The sequence below is a fragment of the Cyprinodon variegatus genome, unplaced genomic scaffold, assembly GCF_000732505.1.
Source record: "Cyprinodon variegatus isolate N-32 unplaced genomic scaffold, C_variegatus-1.0 Scaffold1189, whole genome shotgun sequence".
NCBI lineage: Eukaryota > Metazoa > Chordata > Actinopteri > Cyprinodontiformes > Cyprinodontidae > Cyprinodon > Cyprinodon variegatus.
The window spans coordinates 78,993-92,396 of record NW_015151642.1 but is presented as its reverse complement, the minus strand read 5'-3'; the positions used below and the strand labels follow the sequence as shown (position 1 = coordinate 92,396).

Genomic DNA, 13,404 nt, shown 5'->3' with positions numbered 1-13,404 from the left:
CATCTCCTTTTTTGTTAATCCTAAAGACAGCAGTAGGTAAAATAAAGACTGTTCTTTAAATCACAGAAAAAAGATAGAAAACCTCACTTCCATTGTTCAAGTTTGTATGTTTACATATAAGGATAATTTAACCGCCATAGAGAGACCGGTGACCTAAATAATTGCTCTTTGAAGGGGAACTAAGGTTTACGAATGTTTGTGTCCACCTAGAATTTATTTGAGTTTGCAGCAATGAGTCATATACTCTGACATTCAGGTGCTGTGATAAAAATCTTTGGGTTTCCAATGTCTCCTGGTGTAATTTAAGTGAACTTGGATGCTATTCCTGAAAATTACCTGGAGGAGGCTTTTTTAAAAAGCATATAAAAACACTGAGGGATATTTTCTGGCAGTACACATGACAGACCAATAAAAAGTACTATATAATTGTAAAATTAAAATAGTAATTTTCTGATTATTTTATGAATAATATTTTTAATGTGTTAAGTTTGTTTGTTTTTTAGTCCCTTTTAAACTGATGATACCCCTGATCAAAATTAAATGCAACTAACTGATGTCTCTGTATTCACATTGTCAGGACAATGACATCATTTAATTTATTTGTCAATTTGCTTTTTCACATTCAAGGATTAACCAACCCTCTAGGAATTTCATCTTAACTCTTAACCTGAATTTTACAATAGAGAGGGATGCTAAAAATTGGTGAAACAAACACAAATTTTAGTTCCCTCATTTAGAAGTCTCATATTATGCCAAATTCACTTGATAAACATTTTGTCATGTGTGTCCTAAAGTCTGTGTAAGAGGTTCACAAATAAAAAAAAGTAATCTCTATCATTGCCTTTCGCCTATTAGCTAATGTGTGCTCAAAATACTCTGTTTGAAAAGCTTTCCCCTTATGATGTCATTATGGGAAATAGTCTGCAGCAGCCCATAGGTCAAGCTATGGCCTTCATCTAATGTATTATTCAATGCTCCCAGGAAATCTTTATGAACGCTGACTGGTTGTCATGGTTGCGGGTTGTGGCCCTAGTGAGGAAGAGGGCATGGAAAGCCAAAACAGCCTGGCCAGAGGAGGGCTGAATAAGGAGATTTTTGGGAGGTTGTCTGCCTAATCTGAGATACATTTTTCTGCACACACACAGCAAAAGCTGGCTCTCGGGGCCTCGTCTTTAATATTTTACATTTTCAAATGTAAAATAGTATTGGACTTTTAAATGATAAACTCAATTCATCCCACGTTGAGGGAATCCACATGTCACAGTAGCACATATAAACAGCAATGAACAGTGTCACAACAAAATTGACAAAGACAAAAGGACAAAACTTATAATATACAAGGAAGTTATACAATTTGTAATATATACATAAAGTTATTTGAATAAACTGCAGAAAAAAAAATACATGCACACTGTATAAATCATGTTAAAATGAGCTTAAAGCTATGGTCTTGCACGTGTAAGCAGTAGTAGAGATGTACCAAGCTTAGTTAGTAGACATTTTCAATTGTATACACTGTAGTTTTCCTTTTCTCCTGTTTCTCTTTCATTTGGTTTTTCTACAGGTAAGCACCCTTTCCACCTTTACCAAGAGCTGCAATAGAAAATGCAGTTCAAAGCATTTGGCCCAGTTGAGAAAAATAGATATTTATGGTTGCCTTTCAGCTTGACGAGACATATTCTCATAAGAATATTGTCACAAAAAAATCCTTGCAAACCCAATAAAAACATTACAAAAAATGCTTGCAGCTGCTGTTAACATGCATATACCCACTATCCAACATTTATCTGTTAAATCAGTTTGGAAGACATGTTTATCAACTTTACAACTATGCATTCTCTTTTTTTTTTATCAACCTTATTCAATATTAATAAAATGCAATTACAATTGTAGTTGTAATATGCTGAAGCACTAAAAATAGCAGCAGTCTACTTATTATATTCTCCTTAAGCCAAAGTAAAGCTGGTCTCACTCATTGCAAAGTCCTCTTTCTCTAACTAGTGCTTTGAGTGGTGCAGTAACAGTTTCAGCTCCTCTTTGAAAGGAGATTGGCGTGTCCCATCATGTACCTGGACTACTGCTGATTACTCAGCAATTAGGGTGGGCCATCTTTTATTGTTTAGGTTCAAAGAATTTCTGTGCTGTAAAAGGGATCATGGGATTTGCCTTTTCTCAATGCAGATTCTAAACGACAACTTAAGCACCGTATGAATAAGACAATTAGGGTTTTAAGAAAGAATTGGCCTCAATACCTTGAATGTAAAAGAAAGGATTTTTAAGACAGTTAATAAATAAAGGCTGATCCACTTAGAGACTGCTTTAATCTCCACCTGGACAATCTTATCCAAATTGCAAACCGGCATTAGCCTACAATGGAATATCGAAGGTCCACTCCCATCTATATGATAAAGAGCACTTTATGTCTTCCATCCATGCTTCTTTTACCTGCAATATAAAAAGGATATCAACTATGATCTAAGATTATTATTTTAACTTTCTTAATGTACTCTGTAATAACCTTTTGATTACACAAAAATAAAGTTGTATTTGTGCCAATTGATATTGATTTGCCTTTAATGATGTTTATGTAGTCTTTTTTTTTTCTCATTTTGTCTAGTGTTTCCGATACAATGTGGAAAGGATGATATGTTTGCAAGGATTTAACCATTTATAAGTATTTTAACTCAATAAAAAAGTAGAACAGTTTTTTACGGTTTGAAAAAGACAGCAGGGTGCATTCACTTTGAGCTCAGGTTGGATTTTCTTTATTCAGCAACAGTGCTCCCCTAAACTATAACTTTGATTTAAAGGCTACCTTTAGTAAAATGTGTTTACTAAAACTCAAAATTCGGATTAAATGAGTTTACAGTTGGATAATTATGCCCCTAAAGTCTGAATTTCTATTGGCAATGTCAAAAGACAGTAGTTAAATGCGAGCCTCAGTGTGGTTAAGCTCACAGTTCAGTGTAAGTGAAAGATTACACAATATTTTATTTACTTTTCACATTTTTTGTCTTATTTAGAAGGAGCTGTCAAACATCAAGGCATATACGTCACCCCCCCACCCCATCTACAACCAACTAGGGCGTGATGTCATTCCAATATTATGAATTTGATTAGCATTTTATCAAGACTATAGTCCACAATTTCGGGAGATGGTTTGCATGCAATTTTATTAAAGGCAATTATTAAATGCATGTCATCTATATTTGCTTATAGTAGAAACGAGTTCTTTCTTTCTGTCTAATTTAAGGTGGGAAGAACAGCCACATAAACAAAAAAAGAAAAATAGAATTGAACAATTATAGTTTAGTATGTATATCATTTGTTTTATTTGTTAAACTGAACTAATACCAACACATTATATACAGTCATTAAACTACAAAAAAAGCATTATTTTGTTAGTTAAAAGTTTATTTTTTCAGCGTGGTATGAACTCCTGTGAAGTGTTCCTGCTCCTCCCCTAACGCAGAGAAACATAAACTCCTCTCTCATTTCGCAGTCAGAGAGGCGCACGGCTGGATCCCGGTAAGGCGCTGCGTAACGCTGAGTTATGAATGAATGACACCCTGCTTTGATAGTGGGAGGCGTGTTTTACTCTCCCCACATGCCAGAAACTAGCCTGGATAGCTGGTCGTATCTCCAGCGCCTCCTTCTAACCGGCTAGAGCCGTGCGTAAAAATAAATAAAATAGATCAAAAATGCTGGCGAGCGCCGTGACGACCGCTCTGTTCCTGCTGTCGGGTTGGTGCTCCTCCGTGCCGGCCACGCGTGTCTCCTACTCCAACTTCTCCGTGGACAACGAGGTGCGCTCGAGCTTCATCCAAAGGAGGTTGCGCAGCCAAGAGCGCAGGGAAATTCAGCGGGAGATCCTCTCCATCCTGGGGCTGCCGCACCGGCCGCGGCCGCACGCTCACACCAAACACAACGCAGCTCCGATGTTCATGCTGGACCTGTACAACACCATCTCCACGGAGGCAGAGGCGCGCAGATACTCCCAGTACAGAGAGGTTTTACAGGGTCAGGCCTCAGCGGTGGTGAGTCCACTAGACAGCCGCTTCTTGGACGACGCAGACACGGTGATGAGCTTTGTCAACCTCAGTGAGTTTACACTGCTGTAAGAAATAATGTCTAAATAATGGGAGTAACTTCATTAAATAACTGATGTATTTTCATAGTATAAAATCAAACTTTAATATTAAACCTCATCCTTTAAGAGATAAAAAAAAATAATCTATAGTTTTTACATTTAGGGTCATAATAAACGTCATTAATATTGCAATCAGCTTCTAAAATTTTTAAAATCTAACCAGAAGTAATAACAAAACACAAAACTACATATTTTACAGTATTAATTTTCAAAATGAAACTTTTAAAGTCATGTTTGGAAAACTTACAGCCAAAATTCTGTAGCTTCTGGAACCACCTTTAACAGCAATAAACAGAACTAATCATCTTTCATCCGTCACTTTGATTATGAATTTTGGTCCATTTGTCTTTCCAACTTTGTTTCATTTAATCCAGAGTTGTGAACATTCATCTTGTTTTTTTTAAGATCCAAATGCGATTGTAGAGTTCTAGAGTTATTGCAGTGCCTTTTCAATCTATTATTTTCTTAAGTTGTTTGCTGTTTGCTGCTGCAATGGTTTGTTAGTCACCATTGCAGCAGCTCTGCATGTGTCTTCTACTTTAAAAGTCTTTGATATAGAGAGAAGATGGTGCCCCATGACTAAGCTTCGGTCCCACCACCGTGGTTAAGAATAAAATGAGGTATTTAGACTTTGCTAGGAGTTTAATCAAAGATGGCTCTTTGTATTATGCACAAATCTCCTCATTTTTGAGTCCTATTAGTACTTTTCCAGTGATTTAATGGTTCATAGTTATACAACAGTTACTTGTCAAAATATCTCTATTTCAGGCTTTTTTAAATTCCTCATAATTATAGTTGATTTAAACATTTAACATGCTAAGTATGCACATAGTTTGAGCTTCCTGATGATGCTGGGATGTCCATCTTGGTATCAAAACATTATCTACTTTTAAACATTTTTCTCTATCAGTACCAAAGGTGAGACACCTTTTCCGGATTTATTGGGAGGAAACAGTTGCTTCTGTAGGATCCTTGTCTCTTTTCATTCTTGGCATCAAAGCGATATTTGCTTTCATTGTATGTGGTGGTTTTCAGTTAGCAGCTTCCTGTTCCCTTTCTTAGTAAACTTACTAAACCTTACTTAGTTTTTTACACACAGCTTCTTTCTTGCGTCTTAATATTTGATGATGTTGGATGGTTTGCGAGCTCTTGTGCAGATAAATTTAAATTAATTTCAAAAGTAATAGAGCCAGACCATTTTTATTATCCTATTGATATATAAAACAGTTTAATTGAAGAAAAGTGTACTTTCATTTGTAGCTTTTTTATAGTGGTTTCTTCTTTTTAGACACTTTCGGGTCCCTCTCTTTGTAACAAAACATTAAGGTTTCCAAGAAGTATCTGATTTCTATGCTTAGCTTTTATTTAAACAGGTATTTTTTGGCCCTCATAGATTTTCTCACAGCTGTTTTTATGCACTGTGTGTTCTGATACTTTGTGATCATAAATGAAAGATAGAAAGTCGGGGTAACTGAAATGGTATTGATTTAATAAAGGGAGGAATTCCACTTGCTTGCCTTGGAGTGGAAAGCTCTGAAGTCTCTGTAGGGAAACAGCAGGCAGTATGGTGTTTGTAATTGTTTTGTTACACCAGGAATTCTGCCTCGGGGCGTGTGCCCGGTGGAGAGACTAAAGCTAGTTTTATATCCCCTATATTAATGTGCTTAAACCTACGTGTTTTACTCAGCACAAGTACATGTAGTCCACTGTAAAATCATCTGACACTGCAAGAACAGAACGTCTCATCCACCATATCCTTAGTTATGAACTTTTACTTTAGCTAATGAGAAGTGGAAACATGTTTCTAAACACCAAAGCAGATTCATGCGGTTTCACATTTGAAGAGTTCTGAAGCAGAGGGAAGAAAAAGGAAGAAAAAAAGGACTGTGGGTGGGTAGTATTTCTCTTTTTGGCCCACTTTGCCCAGCTGTTTTCTGTACCTTCTTTTGTTAAAGGCATTGTTTTTGGTGGCTTTGCAATCATTTCAAGACCCTCTAAATAGGATATCTGCCAACGGAACAGAATCACTCCACAGTTTGTTTCAGATGATATATTAATTAATGCAATTCACAGATGTATGATTTTATATAGTGGCATCCAAAGCAGCTAGACATGAGAAGTTATGGTGAAGTCATAGAAAAAAGTAATCAGTAGTTTGGACACCTGATAAACAAACACCCTATGGAAATGTTTTAAAGCTCTTTGTGATTAACAGTCAGCATAGTACACCAAAATGATTAATAGACTCCTCGTGATAGAAACTGTTAATCAAAGCATAGAAACTCATCTGCAGAAACTGTTGCTTTGAATGCACCATCACATTCCTCTAAAACAACGGTCTGCAGATCACCTCGTTTCAAGCAGCCATGATGTGACAATGAGAGTCTCACTTTACATTATAAGTTCATGCTTTATTAATGCAAGCTTAACTCCACCACAGCATAATTCAGCTGTTAAAATGTTCCAGGTCAATTATTTATTATTTGGCATTAAATAAAGTGTATTAGCTAAAGCTGTACATATAGTAATTAAAAGAGAAGGTAAAATGCTCTGCTGGAAACTGCAGTCAAATGTCCTTGATTGGCTTCAGATGGAGAAAAAAGCTAATTTTAGATAAATGATTTTTTGTTACCTAAGTAATGTTATGCTCAAAAACAACAGCTGCAGTAGCCCCAGTGGTCTGTCTTTTTACTTAGAGCTAGGGTTGCCTGTTGTGTGGTTTGGTTTGTTGCTTCTACTAAATGCTAGATTCCCTTTATTTGTTACAGAAAAGCACGGAATCACTGTTCTTTTGTGAGACAGGAGAAATTCTGTCCTACCAGACTTGGGAAATTTCCACAACAATATAATATCAAATTGCAGAAGAGTCTATTTTTTTTTCTTTTTTTTAATCAGATGCAGGAAAAAAATCCGATTGCCTTGTTAAGATGATTATAAAAAGGTTTTTATGGGGCCATAAAACTACTCATTCATTACTCCATTTAAGACTGGTGAATTTAATAGCTGTTTTTTTTTATAAATATAAAACATCCTTTGTAAGAAAAAAAAAAAAGATTGGCAATGCTGATGGTGATGATCAAGAATGTTAAAGCTTCTAAACTAATTAAAGTTTCAAAACTTCATGCATTATCAAATCATAGATAATCATAATGGATATTAAAACTTGTCACCATGTAAAGAGAAAGGATTTACTATAAAATTGCCATAGGTTAATGACAGCTGTGTGTTGCTGTGTGGCCCTGCAGTGTCAGGAGCAATCTGTAGTGTTGTAATGTCTCCCAGAGGGAAGTTTGCATATCTGAGGTCTGATCTGTGCAGCTAATGGGCCCAAACGTAAACACACCGAGTGCTTACAAGCAATTATTGCTTTCATAAAATCACCCCTCGTTCCCCCTGCAGCATTTAATTGCGGTCAAACAAATGACTAGCAGGGTTTAGAATGCGGCACTCACAGTGCTCGTGGCATGTGTGTGTTTTTCTGTTGTTAAGAGGGTTTTTAGAGGACTGTGAGTCATTGTGTGGTGCCATAAAAAAAAAAAAATGCGGGTTTTAGCATTAGGGCCATGTTAAGATGGAGAATGTTCTTCTAAAACATTCTCAAACCATCAGTGGGAACGCAAGATGACGTTATGATTTGTGCAAGAAGGAAGGATGCGTTTAAGATGGATGATCAGTTGCTCGGTCTGAAAGATCTCCACTCTTCCTTAAAAGAGTCAACCTGGTTGCGAATACTGCAATAATGTCATGATACCCTGAGGATCCTTTGCGTCTTTGCCTGACCCCTGCTTTTTCAGAAAACTGTTGGATATCCTCAGCTGCCTCTAGGACGGGTGGAAACTTTGCGGTGCCACCGGTTATTGCTGTTCCGCTTTCTTCTCTTCAATCAAAAGTAAATCACTGCATGGTGATGCATTACAAAATGATTACGGAGGTGTGGTGGGAGCAGACTCGGGCGGTAAAGGCTCACATGAATAGGTGTGGGTTTCCATACGTTTTGTGGATGTGCACTTGCTGCTGCGGTTTTCCGGGCTGAGCCTGAATGGGCCTTTTATTGTGGTCAGCACATGTGTGTGATTTTAGAGAGCTAAAGTAAGCCACGGATGTGTTTTTATCTCCCCCATATTTAAAGGAAACTTGACTTAAAAGATGTTTAGATTAGTCATTCCACTCATAGAAGGAGGATTTTTCCTATTTCTGACAAAGTTCTTCCAAGATTGTGGGAAGAGGAAAACCCAGCAGAGAAAAACTTGAATAAACAAGTTTATCATTGACTGGTATACCATTATAAACTGTTTTTATTATGCCTTTTATTGTATTATTCCCACACATTTTAATGTGTTATTGGAATTTTAAAGGATAATACTGGGATAAGCACCCAAAGTTAGCAATCCAAAGAGGTGTTTTTGCCTTTGAATTGGTTGCAAATTGTTAGCTTTTGACTGCAAAAGCTCCATGACCCCCTCAAAAAACAAGACTTTTTAATACATATGGAATACATAAAATTTGCTTTGATTTTATAAAGAAAAAATAAAGTTTTATTGGTACTGTTTTATTGGTTTATGGTTTTAGGACAAAAAACATGAAGCTTTCAAAAATAAATGTTTTGTGGAAAATCAATACTTTAAAGAAATATGTTGAAAATGCATTTTACAATAAAATGAAAGGAAAAAACTACACATAGTTTTTAAAAATCTTGTAATTAAAAATCAGAGTAACAGATCTAAATAAAGCCAATTTGTTTGTAATCTAATCTCGGCATAAATGCAGCTCATCTTCCATTTAAGGCTGCAGGGATGAATTAGCTTAGACAGAAGAAGAAAAAGCATAATGAGGACCCAGACTTAGACAACTTTTATTGTCATTTTCTGTGATCAGACTGGACATAAATGGAATATGAGTGATGAAAAGCTGGATGTCTCAGAACACATCGTACCCGTAGCATTGTAGTGGCAGCATAATTGTGTGGGGATGACAAATTTAAACTAGATATGCTTAAAAAATCCACAATATCCTACACTTTGACCATCTCATGGAGTTCTGCTAAATCTGTTTTCTGCAAATAGAAAATATGAGATAGTGGAAGCATCAGTTTTTTGGGAGGCTTTCCTTTATCGGGAAATCTGATGAGTCATGACTGGAATATTGACAAATCTTCCTGTAATGCTTTAAATGTAATCTTTAACGAAAACCTGCACATTCAAGTGTGGCATCATCATTTGGATGTTAAATGTTTCTGAAGTTTGAATCAGAAACCTTCTATCATGACTGTCTCTCTTTGTCCGATAGTTGATCTGGACCACGACCCTCTGCTCCAGCTGCACAGGCATGTGTTTCGGTTTGATATCTCCCGTATTCCGGAGGGCGAGGCCATCACGGCGGCAGAGTTTAGAATTTACAAGAATTTCATCCAGGAGCGCGCTGGGAATGAAACCTTCAAAGTCAGTGTCTTCCAAGTCCTCCAGGAGCCCCCTGGCAGGTAAACGTTCTCCTGATAGGACACCTTTCTGTCCTGCTCACCACATTTTCAAAGATTCCTACAGTCCTGCTAATTGAAGCGTTAAACATGTTGTTTTTGACACACCTTCATTGATGATTGTTTCAATCTATCTGTAGTTTTGGATTAAAAGAGCTGGATTTTAATCAGGTCCTGATATCAGATTTATAACCATCATCGGTCTGATTCCAATTAGCTTCATGGTTTTTATATCACGCTTAAAAAAATGCTAACATGAGTATATATTTAATTTCTGGCACATGAATGAGCTACAGCTCTTTAAGGTGGAATGGTATAATAAATCTTCTTCATTACCTCCATTATGATGAAGAAGAATGCTGAGAAATCTCTTAAATCACTGAAGCTTAATGAAACGATTGAAAACATTTTCCAGGAGAAGTTCCTGGAAAATGCTGCAAAGTTGTGGATTGGTGTGTTCTATTATCCTCTTGTGGTCTAGATAAGCTGTCTGGCCCACGTGACATTTCAGCTTGCGTGAGTGTCGGCCCTGACATGTTTACATAGACATTAGTGTTAATTGTAAAAAACACAGCGATTTTCTTTTTGCTCGCACTGAATCCACACTGGACTGTTCTCAGGAGACCTCCAATTTCATCAGACAGCTCACACCACAAATAAAGCTGAACCCCCTCAGACGTCACTATTTTCACACATGGAGTTATTCCTTCAAATGTTTTTCTGCAGCATTTTTTATACTTTAACTTCTGTGTTTTGTTTGCTATGTTTTGGTTTGCTCTCTTAACATTCTCAGTAAAACATTTTCATTTACAGCTTGGCAGCCTCGCCTACACCTTTCTCTCACTAAACTTATCTCAGACACTTAAAACTACGTCCCGCAAACCCTTGTTTGAAAGTGTAGTTGAAAATATACAATATTTTCAATTGAAAATCTTAAAAGTGTGGCATGCATTTGTGTTTAGAAACCTATAAATACTTATATAAAATCCAGTGCCCTCAGAAGTCACCTTATTAGTCTATAAATCCTGCCCCCAACAGCAACCAAATGTGAAGCATTTCTTTGTCAAACTTTTAGTATTTTATTTATTTTAGCTTCAGTGAAATGATGCAAAAGTTATTTAATTTCTACCAAAGGAATTATTTCCAGAATAAATATTTCATTATTTTACTGTGTACCTTTTTAATAAAACATCACATATATTTGCTTTGAATATTTTCTTCATATTGTTCCTCTATTTATGTTTACTCAATTGGGATGTCAATGTTTGTTTGTATTGTCATAGAAGATGTTCTCTCTATTTCTTTATGATATTTGTAGACTTTATGATAGATTATTATGATGTTTTTGAACTATCATGGCATTATGAGCTGATTTTGGAGGTTCTCTTTGTAAGTTGTAATATGAAGCCTGTATTAGGTGTATCTTTTTCGTATCTCTCTTTAAACAATGAGTCTGTAGGTGTTGCACCAACTAAAGTTACAGATTTGTGAAAAAATTGCTATCCCTGGCAAGTTTCCTTACAGTGCCAATAAAAGCTAAAAATTAATCATTAAACATTAGTAATCCCTGAATGACTATTTTAATATTTATTTGTATTCTTTGGCAACAAAATAGCGTAGCTAAAAGCTCAAAATCTGAAGTACAAATGTCTAATTTAGCTGTTATATACAAGATTTGTTGGTCTATATATGAATGGTATGAACCAATTCCTTTTTTTAAATAGTACTTGCGCAAATTTTACAATACAATTTAACCCTTGAAAAAAACTTGTACTGAATAAAAAAAAAACAATAGAAAAAAGCAAACCATCATCTGCGTACAGTATGCACGTTAAATGTAGTTGAACTTCTACCATATATGCACTCTTTTTTTTCCATGTTTTTTTCTGATTCACTATGGGCTGAACCAACTTTATGAATAAAATTCAAGCCTTCATTTCCATAAAAAAGGTGGTCACTGTGGTGCCAGTAGCTCTCTACTATGGGTCACTAAGGCTGACGATGATGGGAAAATAACACCATTGTCATGCACAGATAACCCCAGACAGACCAGAAGGCAGCAGCCACCTTTGATGTCTGTAAACGTCATTGTCTTTGAAATGTGCCATAGAGACATAGAGTCTGAGAGGTAAATCTCAGTTCAGGCAAACCACCTAAATTTAAATCATATCTGAGTTAAATCCCACAGAATTTGGTCCAAAACTGTACACTAACGATGTCTAGAGAGCTTGTAGATCTGTAATGCTGCAACATGTACAAATGTTTTGGAGACTGGAACTAAAAACAGTGTGCAATGGTTTCTATGTCAAGAACTATGTTGTGTTATTTTATCTGTTAGATTTTCAAAATCTGTGGAACAATACCTAAATGATAGAACTGGCCTTTGAAAACTTTTTAGGAAAATGGCCCATTAGATGTTACATTTGGCTTTTACTACATGCCATATCAAGTCATAGCATACCTACTGAAGTTGGTACTCTGCTAAGATCACAACTGAATCCAAATTTATTTACTACAAGTAAACATTTTCTGGTCAAAACATTCGCTGCACATTAAATTAAACATGGCACTCTCATAGTGAGACCTGGTGGTGGCAGCATCATGCTGTAATTCTGATGAGCACAGAAACCTATCAGAGTTTACAGGAAGATGGGTGGAGGTAAATACTGGGCAGTTATCAGGGGGAAAAAAAGACATAAAACTCTAAATTGGTGCAGAGGGACAACTGTGGACACCAGAGCGACTCTGGTGTTCAAACCTTTTTATATACCGGTATGTAAACAAGAATCATGCGATTAAAAGCAGTCAAGCCAAAGAGAATTACTTTTTGATGAAAAACTTATTTTCAGCAATACACATAAATGTATTTTTATGAATTTTAATAATCAAGTGGTATATTTAAAAAGGTGTATTTCTGAATTTGATTTTAACTTAAAACATAAACTGGTTGGTAAAAAATAAACTGATGATTCCTTCCTAAATATCACATTGTATTTTCGTTCTTTCAGTGAAGCTGAGCTTTTGCTGCTGGACCAGCAAGATGTTTGGGCTTCAGATGAGGGATGGCTTGTGTTTGATCTCACAGCTACCAGTACCCTATGGCAGCTCAGACCTGAACAGAACCTTGGACTGCACCTAGTTGTTGAGGACGGCCATGGTCAGTAACATTTCTACTCCTGCATTGATGTTCCAAAATAGCAGCAGTGTCCTGCGCCTAGAACTAAAAGCCTGAACTTAATATGAATAAAAAGCGACTTTATTAATTGTGGTTATTAGTTTTCTTTAGGTTGTTGCCTTGTTTAAACAGGCTTTTTTCCATTTTTCAGGAAATGTTTTTAAGGGGAACACAATAACAGAACCGTAACTGACAGAACCGTAACTCATAGTCCTATTTGATGTAATAAAAATAAAGGTTAGAGGATATAACAATTAAAGCTAAAGAGAAAGTAGATTAAAGGTTTATAAAGCTCATAAGGTGAGATGATCATTCATTAATATAACAACAAAATAAATTGTTTATCTGAATTTAGCTTGATGAAGAATTACCTGTAAGGAGATGAGACCAGTTCAAATACTGATCAGTGAAAAGAAAAGACCTCCCGATCCCTTTTTATGACCTGCAGTCTTTATGCACACTATTTTTTAACACACGATCAACATTAAACTGAGAAAAATCACCCAGAATTAAAGAATGTCAAAATAATTACCTGTAGACTTGATAACACTTAAATCTCCAGGATGCTGTTCAGGCATATAATCCTGCATGATCCTGCATGATATG

The 13,404-nt window shown here is 36.1% G+C and overlaps 1 protein-coding gene across 1 annotated transcript in view; it reads left to right on the top strand.

The window, feature by feature from the left end:
• The first annotated feature begins 3,527 nt into the window (after positions 1–3,527).
• Positions 3,528–13,404, top strand: part of LOC107102021 (bone morphogenetic protein 7-like) — a 13,122-nt gene continuing 3,245 nt past the window's right edge. Inside the window, exons 1-3 of the mRNA XM_015401156.1 lie at positions 3,528–4,101; positions 9,437–9,626; positions 12,632–12,780. Coding sequence (XP_015256642.1) covers positions 3,702–4,101; positions 9,437–9,626; positions 12,632–12,780 — 739 coding nt within the window. The 5' untranslated portion in view covers positions 3,528–3,701. The remainder of the gene's footprint in view (positions 4,102–9,436; positions 9,627–12,631; positions 12,781–13,404) is intronic.